At 48.2% G+C, this 19,383-nt stretch overlaps 1 protein-coding gene and 1 long non-coding RNA gene across 2 annotated transcripts in view; one reads left to right on the forward strand and one right to left on the reverse strand.

Moving 5' to 3' along the window:
• LOC140387617 (coiled-coil domain-containing protein 87-like) overlaps positions 1–19,383 on the reverse strand; it is a 160,872-nt gene that overhangs the window by 68,166 nt on the left and 73,323 nt on the right. The window contains exons 9-10 of the mRNA XM_072470809.1: positions 7,709–7,841; positions 1,412–1,618 (exon numbers count right to left, since the gene is read on the reverse strand). Of these exons, the coding sequence (XP_072326910.1) occupies positions 1,412–1,618; positions 7,709–7,841 (340 nt within the window). The remainder of the gene's footprint in view (positions 1–1,411; positions 1,619–7,708; positions 7,842–19,383) is intronic.
• Positions 12,767–18,581, forward strand: LOC140388040 (uncharacterized). The gene is made up of 3 exons (XR_011934065.1): positions 12,767–12,883; positions 12,974–13,014; positions 16,319–18,581. It is a non-coding gene; the product is annotated as an uncharacterized lncRNA (long non-coding RNA).

A 19,383-nucleotide genomic window follows, 5' to 3' on the forward strand; every position in this document is an offset into this window, starting at 1 on the left:
TTTGCACATTTCAGGTACCATTATAACCAAATGAAAAAGTACTCTTGGCTGAAACTATGTAACATAACATTTATATACTAATCAGAAATTGACAAGACATTTTACACATTTTATATATAGAATGAGATTTATTCAGTGGCTGGACTCTCACTTGAATTAGAAAGGTCTGGGTTGAAACCCTACGCTACTGGCTTGAGCACAACATTTAGGTTACTGTATTAGGGTAGTATTGAGGGAACGCTCCATCTTTTGGATGGAATGCTAAACCTATATCTCAATTATCCTCTTGTATAGATGTAAATGATCCCATGGCATTATTCAAAGAGTAAGGCATTCTGTTCAATATTTATCCCACAATCAATATCACTAAAACAGATTATCTGGTCCTTAACATATTGTTGTTTGTGGGACCTTGTGAGAAAACTGCCTGTCACGTTTCCTACAACAGTTACTGTAGTTCAAAAATGTTTCTTCAACTGGAAAGCACTTTGGGATGTTTTGAGACATGAAAGTCACTAGGATAAAAGCAAGTATTTTCTTATTTAATATTTTAAACTATTGAGCCAGATATTGCTGGGGCAGGATATCGCACAATTTACACCATTATTCAGAACTTTCTCTGCACACTTCAGTACCAATAGTTTTGACCTCTATCCTACTGGAGGTGTGAGTTGATTACGGGTTGGTGAGGGCATTTAAGCATCTGGAACCTTAATGCAGGATGGGACCAACAATTTATTTCTTTAACTAAGGAGAATTTAGAATTGAAAAAGAAAGTGGGTGAATTACAGCCAAATCAGGTACCGAAAGATAAATAAAGCAAAAGAAAGAAAATTTGGATAAAGAGAGAGAAAAATTACAGAGAAAGAATAAAAAAAAAAAAAGTATAAACCAAATTTTTTAAATCTCCAAGAACAATTTACCACCTGGCAGTTTGAGATTCCACAATTTTAATTATTCCTGCAGTGACCTCTGTATATCAATATACATAATCAATGTATGTAAAAGTAGTACAGTCAATTCAACACTAGATGTCTCACTATCAGATGGTATAACAGAGACTTTCCCGCTCTTTCTGAGAGTGTGCTTCAGGAGAGTGAACAGACAAGATATAGAATAGCTAGAGACAGAGAACATAGAACGCAGAACAGTACAGCAGAGTACAGGCCCTTCGGCCCACAATGTTGGGAATTAAGGGTGAAACGTCATTTTTGCAAAACAAAAAAACGTTCAACATAACCCACCAGTAGGTTTTGGAGATTCGTAACATGCAGCATTTCTCGGCAACTCCTGAAATTTCTGGATGACCAGAACATTAATTACTGCACGCACTGCTAACTTACTATTATTTTTCCAGCAAGGTCTGAATCCTGTTTTAATCAACAATAATCTTCTTAAAATGTTCAAATACCTCTCCCTCAATGTGATTGTAGACAGTTGGGTATGTTTGGAGATAGACTGAGTCCATAAACATTCTGTCCGATATTCGAACATCTGCTGTTCGTGCTATCAATCTTCTGGACACCTTGACGTTGACTGTGGCAGGTTGTGCATGCTCGATCTTCTTTCGTTGAATTCTCTTCTTTCGTTTTTCTTTTTTCTCTTCTTCCTCAAGTTCCTAAAAAAAATTTGTTGAGTTGCAAATTCATCTAGGTATTCTTGAACTGCATCTTAAGATTTTTTTTCTTTTCTCCATCCTTATTTGTTATTTATTTATTTAGATTAATTTATGCTTTGATTGGGGAGTGACTTATAAATAGATCTTGGGCAAATTAAGATTAATAAACAGCTCTTGTACAACATAGTCCTCCAATGTATCCATGCAGAGTAATTTATTGAAGATGACCAAATCAGAAGAATGTTGAATAATCTTACTCAGTCTAAATCTCAATTCTGAAATATAAATTGTGTAAAAACACTCTGATGATTTGGACATCATCCATAAAGACATGCATTTAATGCACATTATTAAAAACAACTTTTATTTTTCAACTGCATTGCATGTTTGCCTTGAATATTTGTTGGTGGCGATGATTAAATATTTCACAAACCACAAAGTTTCCATGCTGCTGGAATCATTAAAAGTGTCCAAGGCGCCTGGCAAGGCTTGAATTAATGAAGATGCAAATAAAGTTAGTGCAGTGTTTATCTGGGGGCAAGGGTAACCTTTGAACTCAACAAGGTGAAGGAAAATATTGCTGGGAAGTGGGAGAGGTTTATTATTATCAGGATCAAACATAGAGCTGGTGTTACGATGCCAGTTGACATTACTACTTGAGGGGAAGGTCTCAGAACGGAACCATGGCTAAAATGATCACAACTTTTACTTTTTGCTTAGAAACTGTGGATGAACAGAGTCACAGGAGTGCCAATTAGCCATGAACATGAAAAGTTTGACAATAATACCTTTATCCCACCCATGGGCGCAATTCTCCAGCATTGTTACACTCTCGCTCAAGCAAAATGAGGCCAGTGAATAGTGGGAGATCCCAAAAGCGAGATCCATGCTAGGCGCCAAACAGTTAGTGATGCAACCGGCCCACTTATGTAAGCGAAATCGGGATCTCGTAGCATGGCGAGAAACCAATTATCACCATGCAATTAACGGGAGCCACCCCATATCCAACGGCTTCCTGTCATTCATCGGCCTCCTCAGAAAGTGCTCACGTTGGCGTTGATTAGTACTCCTTTTGAAATATGTGAACCTGGTGGAAGGGCCTTCTGTGGGGAGCCGAGGAGATGAAAAGCTATCTTTGTTCACAGGCAATGAGCCCGGGGGTGCTGGGCTTGCCACCCCAGCGGTGGGGGGTGAGGAAACCTGGGCTGGGGAATCCTCGGCTAGGGGTGGGGAGCCCTCAACAGGGGTGGATCACCATGGAAAGGTGGCGGGGGGGGGGGGGGGGGGGGGCCTCAGGGGGCAACCGCTCATGGCACCACCATGCCAACTCCTGCATCGTGTGTACCCATTTTGGGGAGAACGCTTGTCGCTGCCCGTCTGCCCCAATGACCACCCATAACCCCCACTGACTGCGGAGGCCTCTGGCTGTGCAGCTGAAGGCTATTGCCAATAGGGAATTGGTAATCATGGTTAAGTGAGTATTTCACATATGCCAAGTGCATTCCGATGGATGGGCGGACCACATAGCATGTGGGAGTCAGTGCCTAGCATCCCAATCACACCTTGATGCCTGGACACTGAGCTTGAATAATGCGGGAGGTAAAACCACGCACACAACACCCGAACACCCAGGGATTGGGACACAGCTCCGGGGACATGTCCACAACCGGAGGGTGGGTGAGCACCACAGGGAGAGGGGGGTATGGCTGGAGGGATGTGCAAAGGGCTGGAGGTCAGCCCGCATTGCGGAAGGAAGTGACAGAGGCATCATAATGGGAGTGCAAAAAAGTGTTTAATGTGCTGTACAATATCCCATTCCCGTTGGTGCCACCCCCCAACCCAACTCTACCTACTCTCACCCACACCCCCTTCCCTAGTGCCGTCAGTGATCCTCAACATTCTTTGCCCTCCTATATCTACCACAAGGTGTTTCCCCAGCATGCACATGTGAGGTGGAGGCTGCCAGCTGCCTACCTTGTCCCATGGCATTTGATGCCCCTGGCGGGCGTCCTCTGGGGGCTCTGGGTCCAGAGGGACCTAGCTCACTTGTCAGTGGCAAATGCACAGCCATGCTGCCCTGTCCCTTGTGCTGACCTCGAAACACAGCCTCATCAGAGGGGTGGAACTCGGGGGAGCTGGTGGCCACTACTGCAACTCAATAGAACGAGTCCAGGTTTGCACTCAGTGCCCCCTCCTCCCGGTCAGTGCCCATAGGGCCCGGGGTTCACCTTGGGACTGAGGGACAGCTGGTTTGAGCCCCGGTTGTCTTGGCATCATTTGGCTCTGCCAGCCTGGACGGTTCCCCATGGTCCGCACCATTATGTCAAAGCCCTCAGCGATACTCATCAGTGACTAGGACATGCTCTGCAGTGCCTCGGCAATGCTCACCTGCGACTGGGGCAAGATCCGCAGTGCCTCGGCCATGCCCATCTGAGAGTGGGACATGTCCTGCAGAATCTCACAAGGTCAGCCTGATACTGGGTTGCATCCCCCAGCAAGTCGGACATTCTGCATAGACCCTCAGCCGTCATCACCAACTGAGCAGTGCCTTGGACACCTTCACTCATGTGCCTGCATCGTGCATCAGGCTCTCCACTGCGGTCGCCACCCTAGCAGTGTTGGCTTCGGTGCCACTTATTGCCGGCTCCATCTCCTGCGCCCCTAGCCTCTGGTGCTCGTGCAAGCGAAAATGGATCTGCTGGAGTGACACTGACATCTCCCTCAGAATGTTCCAGTCACTCCCTATCGTCTCCATCAGCTGCAAATACCTCTGTACCACAGGCTCAGCATCAGGCTGGGACCCAGCTGTGTCCTGGGATCCAGCAGCCCTCCGACTGCTGTCTCGCTTGAGGGTTCCTGCCTCCACCTGATGTGCATCATCAGAGGTGTGGTGCTCACCAGATTGTGCCCCCGAAGCTTGTCCACTAACATGTCCCACCAGGTGCATGTTTCTGCGCTGGTGGAGGATGGGATGGGCCAGCACCGTTGGCTGGAGGACCTGCGGGAGAATGGATATGTGATCAGTGGGAGCGATGGGTCAGTCAGTAAGGCAATAACAACTCACTTTTGACAAGTCCCCCGGGTGGAGCCCTGTGGTTCCTCACCTCTGCGGTGTCTGCCAGCCTCTGCGTGGGTGACTGATCTATCTTCGGCCACCCCAGTCACTTCCAGGGGACGCACCTCGAAGGAGATGAGGATTCTTATGTCTAGCGACCCTCCGCTAGCCTGGGCCCTCTCCTGACAGTTATGGGAAAGCTTTTACTCAGGAGGCACAGCAAGGGCATCGTTAGCCACATGCGTGGTTCACAGAGGTGGGGGTGGAAATGTTAAGGCAGGGTTGCAGGGGCGCGGGTTGAAGGGGGAGGGGGTGGAGGAAGGTCCTGGGGGGAGGGGGCAGCATTGGTGTCTACTCACTCATGCTGCCCGGTGTAGGTCGTTGACCTTCTTACGGAACTGAAGGCCAATCCTCTCTGGTCGCACTCTCCGAGCTGACAGCTGCCGCCACTTCATTCCAGGCAGCACCTGCTGCCTTGTGGCTGACTCTCCGGGACCCTCCTGGGAACAGGACATCCCTCCTGACCACTGCATCTAGGAGCTTCCCTAGGTCAGCAACCCCGAATATTGGGGCCAGTCTCCTTGGCACCATTGTTGCGAGCTGGCTGGGGTTGGCTGTGCAAGTGTACCTTAAGTGTTGCTCAACTTTGTTAGTGGGGGTGCGGCGAGAGCGGTCCCTACGAATCAGCTGGTATGCCTTCATTTGCAACCAGATGCCCGTGAGGCCTCGTTAAATGGACCAATTAACGTTGAATTACGTTGCCGGCCTCACTGGGCCAAGCGCCTGGAAGCTGCGCTAATGCGAATATGCGCGAATTTGAAGAATAACACAGGTCACAAAATATATCTTATCCATTTCCATAGAATCCCTACAGTGCAGAAGGTGGCCATTCACCCCATCACGTCTGCAACGACCCTCTGAAAGAGCACCCTACCTAGGCCCACTCCACCATCCCATCACTGTAATCCCACCGAATCTGCGCATCTCTGGACACTAAGGGGCAACTTCAGCATGGCCAATCCACTTAACCTGCACATCTTTGGATTGTGGGAGGAAACTCACACAGAGAAGCAGCACAAAGCCCAGTGCTGGAAAAAATTCTAAGTGTGGGCTAAATCGATGAGAGAATCCCCAGGACCCAAAAAAGTGACTACGTGTCATTTGATAGTGGTAGGGCATTCGCCGGCATAGCCGGGGGGTGGGGGGGGGGGGGGGGGGGGGGGGGGGGGGACTCCCTGAAAAATCCGCCACAAATGAGCTTAAAAATTTTTCCGTTAAATTCTGCCCTTCGAATTTTCTTCACCACTGCGAAGCTGAACTCGGAGATCGGGCCGCCATTTAAAAGGGTTCCCCCATCACTAAGTGAGCTTGTGCGTCCCCCATACCCACCATGCATGGGCAATGTCACCTCCCACACAAATGACAGTACCCCACCCCCACCAAGTGAGGACGCTCCCCTATGGGGTCCCTGAGGGTCCTCCCCCTCAGGCCCCCACCCCTTCCAGGACCCCCATCCTTCACTCCACAATGCCCCAGAGTCCTCTATGTACCTGCCGCCACTCTTCATATCCCACCCTCCACCCTCTTTTCATGGACATGGCTCCCCTCAGGTCCTGACCCAATGCAGTGCCAACCTTGCACCCTGGGAGTGCTCCTGCTGGCTTTGTAGTGCCACCTGGGCACCTTGGCAGTGTCAAGGTGGCAATGCCAATGTGCCAGTCAGGCAGTGCCAAGCTGTCCGCATTCCAGGGAGGATGCCGGGGGGCAATCCTGCACTATCTCAGGCTACCCAGGGGCCTTCAATGGCCTGGGAGACCCCTAGGTGCCAATCCACCTGGTCCACATTTGTGTTGCCCAGTACTGAACGACGCCCGGCTGAGGCCTCCCTGAGGAGGTTGGTAGCTCCCGGGAGGTTGGCAGGTCCCGAGAGGCCGGAAGATCGCAGGTAAGTATGGGTAAGTCAGTTTAATCGGGACTTAAGCATGCATGGCCTGGTCCCACGCACTGTAGATAGGATTCTGGTCACGCCACCTTCTGGGAGTTGGGTAGATCTCGCGAGGCGTCGTGGCTGCCAGGAAGCCCCCGGAGGCCTCACCCGGCATCCACCAGCCACATCGCGCTCTCGTTCAGGTGCGACGTGGCCAGTATATCGTGCCCAACATTGTTTAAACTTTGGAAGAGAAATTCCTCAATTAACTTTCAAAGTGACTGAAAATTCCACACCATGGAATGTGTTAGGCTGTCTCTTAATTTCACTTAATTTTCCAAGAACAATAACAACGTTACTCTCAGTTCCCAATTGCGTGCATCCTTTATCTTTCTTTCCCAGCCGGTTTACTTCTAATCCTATAACTGAATTTTATGGTGAGGGTTAAATAGGGATGCATCCCCTCAAGCCCAAGGTAGGTAAATCTTCAGTCTCTTCAATCTGAATGTAAGCTCCCGTCAACATTCTGCGTGACAAACAATGGAGTCAGCATTTTCTCTGCTTCAGATACAGGACTGGCTGCCTTTATCTCCTTCTCCTTCTCTCCGCCTCTGCAGACAGACTTTGTCTCTGAGGTTCAATGGCATCTTTGGAAACTCACAATCCCATACTACAATGGCTTTTCATTGATATCGCTCATCTCCATGGCAATATGAATCACATGGGTGTTCTATCCAGGTAAATATGCTAATTAGCTATATACTAATGCCCAACTCCATTCCATCTTCAAATTAAACAAGCAGCTAAAGTATATCCATTTGTAAAACCTGACATTGCCAGCACTTCCTTATGAGACTTGGAAATTAACAGCCTACCCATGGTCAGCACAACTACTCTGACCATTCTCTACTAGTGCAAACATCTTGTACCTCTACCCAGCAAGTCAACCAGGGCTCCACTGTCCCCACAGCAACCAAGCCACCGAGATTGGTTGTCGGGACAAAATTTGGAGCAGACCATATGACTCTCCCATTCCTCGATTTTATTTAAACAGAAGAGACAATTCCAAAACATAACAATCCTATAAACTTTGTATTCGTAACAGTACCATCAGTCTTTTCGCTTGCTTATATTTTTTAATTTCACACGTGTCAGCATATGTGATTATTTCAATCAGAGCAGGAAGAGTTATTTCAGGGTCGCTGTCTCCCGCCTCATCTACAGTGGAAATTTCCAACAACCTGTAAAAACATAAGTTATATTAATTATATTCATTGGCTATAAAAATTTAATTCTGTAATTAGAGATACAGAGCTGGCTGGATGTCCCAGTTTCTGGTTGACCATATGACATCATCCTATGGCCATTGTGCCAGGCCTTCCAAGGATGTCATTGCCTCCAGGTGTGCAAATGGGGTTTCCGGAGATGTAAAGTCATCCATTCTTGTCATCCCGCTCAGTAAAATTAGTTTTGCAAACAAAAACTTTGATCCAGGTCCAACGGGGTTGGGAGGGCAAATGTGATTCTTAGTAGAAACATGATGTTATATTCCCAGTATATATGCATCACCATTGCTTGGATAACTGTAATTAAGTTATATCAATTTATAATTGGCAAATGCAAATGAACTATTTTACGAATAACAGTATAACGACTGAGAAGTTTAATCTCCATTTTCTATGGGTGTAGCTTCCCTGTAGCTGCTTGAATAAAAAACGGTTAACAAAGAAACTTGAGTCTCGTTTGTTCTTTGTGGAATTGGAGGGTGCTGATTCCCTCCCTTTCAGTGGCGTGGTCGGCAGGATCGACTCGGTCCTCTGTGAAGACAGAACAATCATCTGATGAGTATTGTTTCATTTGAAAGAATACTCGTTGGCGGTTGCGTCAGACTGTAACGGAGGTCCAACAGAGACGATCCGAACTCTAAACTGGTAATGTTTCTACCCCTGGTTGCATGTTATATTACCATGATTGGTAATATGTTGTATTCTTTGTCCTTTCTTCCAGAATGACCTGATGTAGTGTTGACAAAGAATATACCAATCAAAAGATTGAAAGAAAACTAATTTATTATTACACTACTAATTAAATGAAGTCCGCACACTCTATTGAGCTACAGATAATAATTAAGTGATATTGAATCTGTCTTGCATGACTCAACATCTATCTAGTCACTAACTACACAATGATCTAACCTCGTGCTATCTCTATCTACTCTAAGCTTCATCTTGTGCTTTCACCATGCTTCTCCTTATGCTACTCTTCTCAGCTTCTCCCAGAATTCCCTGAGAGGCTGTCTTAAATACAGAGGGCAAGATTCTCCAACCCCCGCCGGGTCGGAGAATCGCCGGGGGGTGGCGTGAATCCCGCCACGCCGGTTGGCTGGCCACCCCCCGCGATTCTCCGGCCCGGATGGGCCGAAGTCCCGCCGCTAAAATGCCTGTCCCGCCGGCGTAGATTAAACCACCTACCTTACCGGCGGGACAAGGCGGCGCGGGCGGGCTCAGGGGTCCTGGAGGGGCGCGGGGCGATCTGGCCCCGCGGGGTGCCCCCACGGTGGCCTGGCCCGCGATCGGGGCCCACCGATCCGCGGGCGGGCCTGTGCCATGGGTGCACTCTTTCCCTTCCGCCTTCGCCACGGTCTCCACCATGGCGGAGGCGGAAGAGACTCTCCCCACTGCGCATGCGCGGGAATGCCGTCAGCGGCCACTAACGCTCCCGCGCATGCGCCGCCCGGATATGTCATTTTCGCACCAGCTGGCGGGGCACCAAAGGCCTTTTCCGCCAGCTGGCGGGGCGGAAATTCGTCCGGTGCCGGCCTAGCCCCTTAAGGTTGGGGCTCGGCCCCCAAAGATGCGGAGCATTCCGCACCTTTGGGGCGGCGCGATGCCCGACTGATTTGCGCCGTTTTGGGCGCCAGTCGGCGGACATCACGCCGTTTCCGGAGAATTTCGCCCAGAGAATTAGTAAAGCCCTTGAGTGTTTGATTTACACAAAGATGTAATTATTAACCCTTCACTAACCTGACTATATACATATCAGTACAAGACCCAAGACCGGGTGCATTGGGGCTGTATGTCCAGGGGAGGTGGTTGGGGGGGGGGGGAAAGAGAGAGTCAGCGATGTGTCCCAGTGATCAAGTGTGTCTGGGGGATGTGGACAGGTGTCCCCAACTGCACGAACAAAGTGCGCTTAAAATGGCGGCAGCTGAGAAAACGGAACTCGAGCTTGTCGCAGAGTGAGGAAGCGAAGGGACTATGTCAATTCACCTCACCCAGAAACAATGGGATGCCCAGGATGTGTTGCCCGATGGGATGGAGAATTGGGCGACGGGGCAAAATCGGGATCGAGTGCCATGTTCCGACCCCTTGCTGGCGACGTGAACAAGTTCCATGCCGCACGTCACCGGGATCATGGAAATAAATGCAAATGGATCGTAACAACCCATTTTCATCTGTTTTGCAGGCCCTGCGCCCTAGCGTCTGCCCACCCGTGATTCTCCCGTCACCACTGCTGGGAATCACATGGGTGAGGTCCACCTGTCGTCTCTACAATCGTGAATTTGAAGTGGCGGACCTCGCAGTGGGGCCCCCTTCGCCAAGATTATAGAGATCATCCGAGGCCCTCACCTCCCGCCGTACTGCACAGCAGCCCCCAACCTCCGGTTTGCCTGCGCACCACCCCCACCCCAGGTAAGAGAGTGATCTGACCATCCCCAGGCCCCTGCAATAGGGCCACCCCTAGTTTTCCACGCCATACATATATTTGCATAGCAAGGTAACTGCTTTACGACCACAAAGAGCTCATAAAACGAGTGTAGTAATCTTTTTTCAATTTATGAATCTGGAATCACGCTTACAAGAGAACATAGGGCTGAATTCTCTGTCATCAGGATTCTCCGTTTTGCCGGCAGCCCAGGGGATTCCCGACGGCGTGTGGCTGCCCCACTATGGGAAACCCCATTGAGCAGCCGGCGAAACGGAGAATCCCGACGGCGTGCCACATCAGAAATCTGGTGCGGCGGGATGGAGAAACCAGCCCATAGTCTTCCAAATGGAGAATCCAGCCCATTAGACATAGGAGCAGAATTAGGCCACTCGGCCCATTGAGTCTGTTCCGCCATTCAATCATGGCTGATATTTTCTCATCCGCATTCTACTGCCTTCTCCACATAACCGCTGATCCCCTTATTAATGAAGAACCTATCTATCTCTGTCTTAAAGACACTCAGTGATTTGGCCTCCACAGCCTTCTACGGTAAAGAGTTCCACAGATTCACCACCCTCTGGCTGAAGAAATTCCTCCTCATTTCTGTTTTAAACGGTCGTCCCTTTAGTCTGAGATTGTGTCCTCTGATTCTAGATTTTCCTACAAGTGGAAACATCCTCTCCAAGTCCACTCTATCCAGGCCTCGCAGTAGCCTGTAAGTTTCAATAAGATCCCCCCTCATCCTTCTAAACACCAACGAGTACAGACCCAGAGTCCAGTGTTTTTCTTCTTTTCCCTCGAGCTCACAATCTGGGGATACAGATTTTGCAGGTGGTAATGTGTTTGAGTGAGAATGTGTTTGAGATTTTAAATCAACACAGAAGAGGTGATGCCTCTAAAATCATTTGAAACAAAAAAAAAGTTAAGTTATAACGAATGAGAATGGAGGATATTGTTTCCTTAAATTTTGATTCAGGGATTGTGAGCTTGTAGTGTTCTGTCTCTTTAAGAAGCTGTAGCAGCAAGTGTCATGAAGCATGCTGATGTTATCTGCGAGGGTATCCCAATTTGGAACATCAGTTCATGGGGGTGTATAGTTTTGATTTGTTTTGGTGTGAGCAGTCAAGTGAAACCACAGTGGGAATAAGTAACTCCGTCGTCTTGTAACAATTATTAAAGACTATTTATTGAAGTAAAGAAAAGACAAATACACACAAACAGGACTACTCTACTCTCATGCAATGAAGATGTATGGAATTATGAAACACACAATTTATATAGAACGTGCCCATTGTTACAAAATATATCTACGATACCTGGGGTGAAATTCTCCGGAAACGGCGCGATGTCCGCCGACTGGCGCCCAAAACGGCGCAAATCAGTCGGGCATCGCGCCGCCCCAAAGGTGCGGAATGCTCCGCATCTTTGGGGGCCGAGCCCCAACCATAAGGGGCTAGGCTGGCACCGGACGAATTTCCGCCCCGCCAGCTGGCGGAAAAGGCCTTTGGTGCCCCGCCAGCTGGCGTGGAAATGACATCTCCGGGCGGTGCATGCGCGGGAGCGTTAGCGGCCGCTGACGGCATTCCCACGCATGCTCAGTGGAGGGAGTCTCTTCCGCCTCCGCCATGGTGAAGTCCATGGCGAAGGCGGAAGGAAAAGAGTGCCCCCACGGCACAGGCCCGCCCGCGGACGGCGGGCCCCGATCGCGGGTCAGGCCACCGTGGGGGCACCCCCCCCCGGGGCCAGATCGCCCCGAGCCCCCCCCCAGGACCCCGGAGCCCGCCCGCGCCGCTGGTAAGGTAGGTGGTTTAATCTACGCCGGCGGGACAGGAATTTTAGCGGCGGGACGTCGGCCTATCCGGGCCGGAGAATCGCGCGGGGGGGCCCGCCAACCGGCGGGGGCGGGATTCACGCCAGCCCCCGGCGATTCTCCGACCCGGCGGGGGGTCGGAGAATCTCGCTCCAGATCTCTGTAACACTTCTCCTGTTCCCCAAACAATATTCAAATTGAATAACCAGCTATAGGTACCACGCAATTCAGGGACGAAACACAGATCTGGGAACCGTCTTTTTCCGGTCCAGCGAAGATATGTTAAAACTGCAGTTACTAAGATTTTCTGCACTGCCTTGGCTCTAAGCCTTAGAAGTTTGTTTGCTGTAAACTTGGCCTTCAGGCTTGGTGGCTGGAAACTGGTTTGTATGCTTTCTGAGACTGCTAGATGGTAACTGCCTCTCCTGGCTTCGCAGAGTCTGGAAATTGTACCTTTGATTGTGCCTTCTGTATATTTGGCTGCCTGCCCCTATAAACGTCCTTGACTATACATTAACATATGTATATCCCCACAATGACCTTCCCAATCATCTATAATCTGTTTGTCCTCCATAAATTATCCATACTTATTTTCTAAACTGCTGTTCTAACTTTGTTACCAGGAGAGACGCATACCAATTGAGGCCCTTTGAATACTGTCTACTACTATCGCCATGCAGATTCGTGACGAGAGAATGCTGAGAATTATTTGTTTGAAATTTACAAGCTGCAAGAACCTATGTGTTTTGTTTGTTTTATGTGGATGTTCGTAGATTTGTTTCATCATTGTTTTGGGCTACATATGTTACGTTTTTTTTCTGGACAATTAACCTTATCTTGAGGTTTTAATTACAGGCATTTTGGAAGTTTGAAAACAGAACCACAAGAGCACTGACGTAATTAATTTTAGTTATCATTGTTTTAAATCATGTGCTACATTTCTCTACTTGTGTATTGGTAATATTTGTATGTTGTATTCTTCAAGCTTTAATGTTATCCGTCTTGATGTTGTGATTTTGTGATAGTAGTTTAAGTAATTTAAATCAAAAAGCTAAAGCGTAGTAATCTTTTTTTCAATTTATGAACCTGGAACCATGCTTACTGGCCAGAATCATAGGCCAGGATTCTCCTGGGAGACTAAGTGTTCCCGCACTTCCTTTGGGAGCGCTATCCGTTCCGCGATAGAGGACACGCAAATAGGCCAGAACCCTGCCGATGTGAATTAAATAAATTCCTGGCCCAGCGAGCAGTTAAGCACTGGGGCTAGAATTAGCACTAAAGAGCCTGACAACTGGAGCTGTTTTTAAGCGCTCCACTCACCACACGCTCATTGCAGCCAATAAGGTGGCTCAGAGTCGTCCTGCTCCTCGAATTTGGTCATCCAAGGTGGACCCACTGTTCGATGCCAATGAGGGGAGGAGGGACACCCTCTTCCCCAGGGTGGGCTGCAGACTCAAGCCCACCCTCCTGAACTGCACCTGGTGGCAGAGGTGGTCAGTGCTGCAAGCCTCACTGGCAGGAGACAGCTTGTGATCCTGAGGGGTGGGGTCACTAATGAGGCTTCTGCCCTGAGGGCAGAGATCCAGGGGGGGGTTTCAAAGGCCCCGTTGCAGTTGTCCTTTATTTGAGGTGAGCTGTGCTGATCCCCTACTTACTCTGCAGTGGGGCAGCGCTTCTGAAAAGTGCCAACACTTGGTGGGCCACATTGAGCTTGGCCATACTCATCCCCTTGATGATACCTCTGGGGTATGAGGGATTCCAGAGATGCAGCCTGGGTGGATTCCCACATCACCAGAGGCTCGCTGGGCATTCACAGGACACAGTGAACAGCCATCAGTGTGAGCAGCTAGGAGCCTGTATGTAGCACTAAAGGGTTGTGTTTAAATCCAGATACTGCGGCAGTGGCGGTCTGAGCCAGGCCACCCTAATCCTGAGGGCACGGAGTTGGCATCAAGTCGCACCAATTTTCCCCGCTAGAAGTCCGCCTGAGGGGGGTACTCTAAAAAAATGCCTGAGGGGGGTACTTTTTTAAAAAAAAATTTTAATTAAAAAAAAAGAATCGGGCACAAATAGTGATTTTTCCATTGCGCACACTATTCTCCGCACAATCGCAATTCTCGGTCTCGCCGTCGGGAGGTAAAGAATACAGCCCATAATTCCAGGATGTTTTGATAAACATGTGAGAATGTTAATCTGGATACAAATTCACGCATATGAAAATTAGATTGTTTTCATTTGATAGGGTTGATTGAAATTCGAGATATTTGATATGATTAGGACCAATCCGGTGTTGGATTGGTCTTGGGTTAAAAGTTTTCTGTAAGGTTTCAAGAGTTGTAAATGAACACAATTGTCACAATGAAAAAGGAAAATTTTGAGATTGGATACTAAAGGAAAAGTTTAAAAGGGATGATTGTCAAATAAAAATTTGTCCCAGGGCGTCTTCCTGTTAGATTAAAATAAAAGGAGGATGGTGAAGTTATGGGGTGGGATTCTCCCGTCTGGGGACTAAGTCCCCACGCCCGCCAGAAAACGGGCGAGAATCACTCCGGACTTTTTCCTCGAATGTCCGGGGTGATTCTCCGTTTTCCAGGTGGCTACAAAGCCCCGTCATGCAACCCGCAGCTCTGGCTGCCGGTGGGGCCCTGCTAGCCAGATCACGTGGCCGCTCTTGCTCATGGCGGCCGTTAGCGGGTCCGCGCATGCGCACGGCGGCACACTACGGCGTGGGCGGCACCGACATGGCGGAGCCACACAGCAGGCCCGCGCGGAGGGAGGTGGGTCCCTCCCAGATCGCAATGGCCTGCCGACCGGTGGCCCCCGATTGCGGGCCAGGCCACCACTGAGTCCCCCCCCCCCCCCCCCCCCCCCCCCCCCCGGAGTCAGGTATGGCCCGTTCCCCCACCAGGACCGCCACCGCGGTCGCGTGTCCCAGCTCCTGCCGGGTGGTACCACATGTAAACCATGCCGACGGGAGTTCGGGCAGTCGATGGCGGAGAATCGCTGCGGGGGCCTGTTCCAATGGCCCCCGACCAACGCCACGATGACCGCGCGTGCGGGACTGGCGGGTCCGCGGAGAATTGCGGAATCGCCATCGCGCCAGATTTCCGGCGTGAACGGCTATTTTCCGTCCCCACGCGGGGCGCGATTCCGGCGCGGAGGGTCGGAGAATCCCGTCCATGATTTCCATCTGAGAACTTTTACTCCGTCCCCTTTCAAACAGCAGAGAATTAACTTTTGCCTAACAGCTGAAGCTAATCACAGCTGAAGATGTATTGCTATTCATATAGGAGTTGGGAATTTCAAAACTGTAAGTTTCTGAATTGTCAGATTTTTAAAAAAGAAATTTAGAGTACCCAATTTATTTTTTCCAATTAAGGGGCAATTTAGCGTGGCCAATCCACCTACTCTGCACATCTTTGGGTTGTGGGGGTGAAACCCACGCAAACACGGGGAGAATGTGCAAACTCCATATGGACAGTGACCCAGAGCCAGGATCGAACCTGGGACCTCGGCGCTGTGGGGAAGCAGTGCTAACCACTGCGCCGCCGTGCTGCCCTTGAATTGTCAGATATGATTCGATGAATTAATCCATTTTTCCCTGAGCAGATTGGATCTTCTCTTTTTTTGTTTTACAGGTAACTGCAAGTGGAACCAAATTGGCAGTGGTTTTGAGACTCTGAGAATTTATTTGCAGATTATCAATAACACAGCAATAGTCATGGACTTTTTTTTTAATAAACATAGATCTTAACCTATTCAGGACATTTGTTATTCCCATAAGTGCTTGCATCTGGGACATGTGATGTACACGCATGCCTGGAATCAATTTGATTCCTGGAATCCAATAGAAATGTTTGATTTCTATTTTAAAGATATGAGAATATTTTATTGGACTGCAAAATTCCTCCAGAGCTTGTGGTTGGGAATGGTTAGTAGCTTGTGGGATTCACTGTGATGAATGATATCTGTATACACATGTACCCTTAATGCGTAGGCCCCTTTAAGACAGGGTTTGGAACCCTGGGAGACCCCGCCTCCGGCTCCGCCCCCAGGAAACTGTATATAAGGTTACGTTCAGTCGGCAGCGTGCAGTAGCACACTTCTCGGCAGCTGTCTGGTTCTCTGGCAATTAAAGCCTTTGAATTATCAATCTCCTCTCCTGAGTTGTAATTGATGGTATCTCAATTTAATTACCAGGCTACATCAAGATGGACAGCGGTCTAAAGCCGGAGAAGCTCAATTTGGACGCTCGGTCGCCGGAGGCCACTGAAATATTTAAATACTGGCTCCGGTGCTTTGAGGCCTATCTGAATTCCTCAGAGACTGAAGTTGACGGACCTCGCAAGCTGAGCTTATTACATGCCCGGGTGGGCCACCGACCATCCTCTGTGATCGAGGAAGCTACGACGTACGAAACGGCGGTCAAAATCCTACAGAAGCACTTCATAAAGCCGATAAACGAGGTACACGCCAGACATTTGCTCTCGACCTGCCGCCAGCGCTTTGGGGAAACGCTAGATGAATACTTGGAGAGACTCACCGCGCTCGCCAGGATCTGCGACCATAAAGAGGAGACGGCAGACGTCCACATGAACTTACATATTCGTGATGCTTTCGTGTCCGGTATCCGATCCACGTACGTCCGGCAGCGGCTCCTAGAAGACGGAGCGAAGAACCTCCAAGGCACGATAATGCTCACCTCATCCCTAGAAGCGGCCCACCATAATCTGCGCACGTACTCCGCGGACCTTGCAAACACCTCTCGACCCTCTCCAGACTCGGCCACGCTACAGGTCTGCGCCGTGCGGCGACCCGCTCACACCGGGGGCCCCCCATGCTATTTCTGTGGGCAAGGCCAGCACTCACGCCAGCGTTGCACGGTCCGCTCCGCTATCTGCAACGAATGCGGAAAGAAGGAGCACTTCGCAAAGGTCTGTCTGGCTGGGCCCAAAGTCCAGAAACAAAAGTCTCATTGGGCCTACCCTTAATGCGTAGGCCCCTTTAAGACCGGTTTTGGAACCCTGGGGGACTCCACTTCCGGCTCCGCCCCCAGGAAACTGTATATAAGGTTACATTCAGTAGGCAGCGTGCAGGGAGCACACTTCTCGGCAGTTGTCTGGTTCTCTGGTAATTAAAGCCTTTGAATTATCAATCTCCTCTCCTGAGTCGTAATTGAGAGTATCTCATCCACCAAACTGGATAGAATTAAGTGACTGAGGGTAGAAGATCGAGCCAGGAAATCAACTGTAAATGGGAATTGCGATATTAGCTGCAATTCAATGGGATATTTAGGTTGGGTATTGATGTATATTCTAAAAAAAGGAAAGTATAAATGAGATAAGTAAATTGATAGCTTTCTCTTGGTGACGCTTGTGTCCATGTCTATGTTTTTTTAAGAGAACTGAATTTGATACCCTGACCACCACCGAGGCAACAGGACCTAGTGGAGAGATAAGCAATAATTTTGAGATCTTTTGATAAGATTACATGGAATTCAAGAATGTGTGGCATGACACTTGGGGCACTGAATCAGTGTGCAGACGGGTTATGTGTGAAGTAACTAATATGCAGAAATCAGTTCAAAATAGCCTGGTCCAAGGGTTTGGAAGTACTTGGAATAATGCACTGAAGAACAGGTCCCAGGCATGCACACTACTTGACAAACAACATGGCATGAAAAGTTAATGGGAACAGTAGAGTGAAACAACACTGTTCAATGATCAAGATGCTAACACGTACTCCATAGAGAAACTGACTTTAAAACAATTAGGATAGAATTAAACATACTGATACTTGTCAGAGTAATCAAAATTAAAGTAAAAAGATAAATAATTTGGATTTGAGAAATTAAGGGCCTGAGAGTAATTAAACCCAGACACAGATGAATGGAGATCTGGAGAATATTTTAAGTCTATGCATGATTTTACTTTGAATGATACTGAGTGAGGTGATCTTCAGGTTGGGAGTGTCAGACAGAAAGGAGCAACAATCTAAGTTGACATTATTCAGAGATCACATTCAAGTTACAATGCATTATGGAAAATAATGGAATTTAACAAAAATTTAACAAAATGGAAAGAGAAAGCTGAAATTGAAGCAAGTGATTTTTTTTTTGCGCAGTTAACTCCACTCAAGGGCTAGATAAAGAAAGAAAGTGATCAAGAATAATAATGAGACATGGGGTGAGGGAGTAAGATCTCACCCTGTGAAAACTGGGACCATTTTTATACATGACTCACAAGTTGAAATTACATTTAATCCACATAGCAATGAATGAATGAAATTAACATAGCAAATGGTCCAATTCCAACTTGATGTTTAATTTGTTTTAGTTTAATTTACACACAATCGAAGTAGGTCAACCCAATATGATTTTATATTTAATTCAGGGACACATGACTTGGTCTTAGCACCATCCTCAAAATTGACAAGGGGGAAACAACAACAGGCAATGATGCAAAACGTCAAGGTTGAACAATTATTGGTGAGGAACTATCCACCTCCCTCGCAATTAAAATTATCAGCTCCGTTCTCTAATTTCAAAGTCCTATTGTGCAAAGAAAAACAAGTATTAAAACATTCAGCTTGTGCATTAAATTAGTGCAGTTTAACTTGGATGTTTAAGGGAAGTAATTTTACTTCACATTATGTAACCATCTTTCATTTTGTAAGTTGAGAATTAAGCTCTGTAATTAGCTTTTGCAGCATTGTAGTACTTTTAAATTTAAATATATATTTTATATTCACACTTTGTAAATTTATTTATTAGTGTTTGATTCATAGAATTTACAGTGCAGAAGGTCATTCGGCCCATCGAGTCTGCACCGGCTCTTGGAAAGAGCACCCTACCCAAGGTCCACACCTCCACCCTATCCCCATAACCCAGTAACCCCACCCAACCCAGTAACCCCACCCAACACTAAGGGCAATTTTGGAAACTAAGGGCAATTTATCATGGCCAATCCACCTAACCTGCACATCTTTGGACTGTGGGAGGAAGCCGGAGGAAGCCGGAGGACCCGGAGGAAACACACGGGGAGGATGTGCAGACTCCGCACAGACAGTGACCCAAGCCGGAATCGAACCTGGGACCCTGGAGCTGTGAAGCAATTGTGCTATCCACAATGCTACCGTGCTGCCCTTGGGGCAGAAGCAACTTTACCACTCTATTCTTTATTTTATAAGTAAAGTAACAAACAAACTTTAATCACTCTCGAGGAACCAATTTGAAACTGATCACGCCCACCTAAACTAATAACAAA

This window comes from Scyliorhinus torazame, chromosome 13 (genome assembly GCF_047496885.1).
Source record: "Scyliorhinus torazame isolate Kashiwa2021f chromosome 13, sScyTor2.1, whole genome shotgun sequence".
Lineage (NCBI taxonomy): Eukaryota > Metazoa > Chordata > Chondrichthyes > Carcharhiniformes > Scyliorhinidae > Scyliorhinus > Scyliorhinus torazame.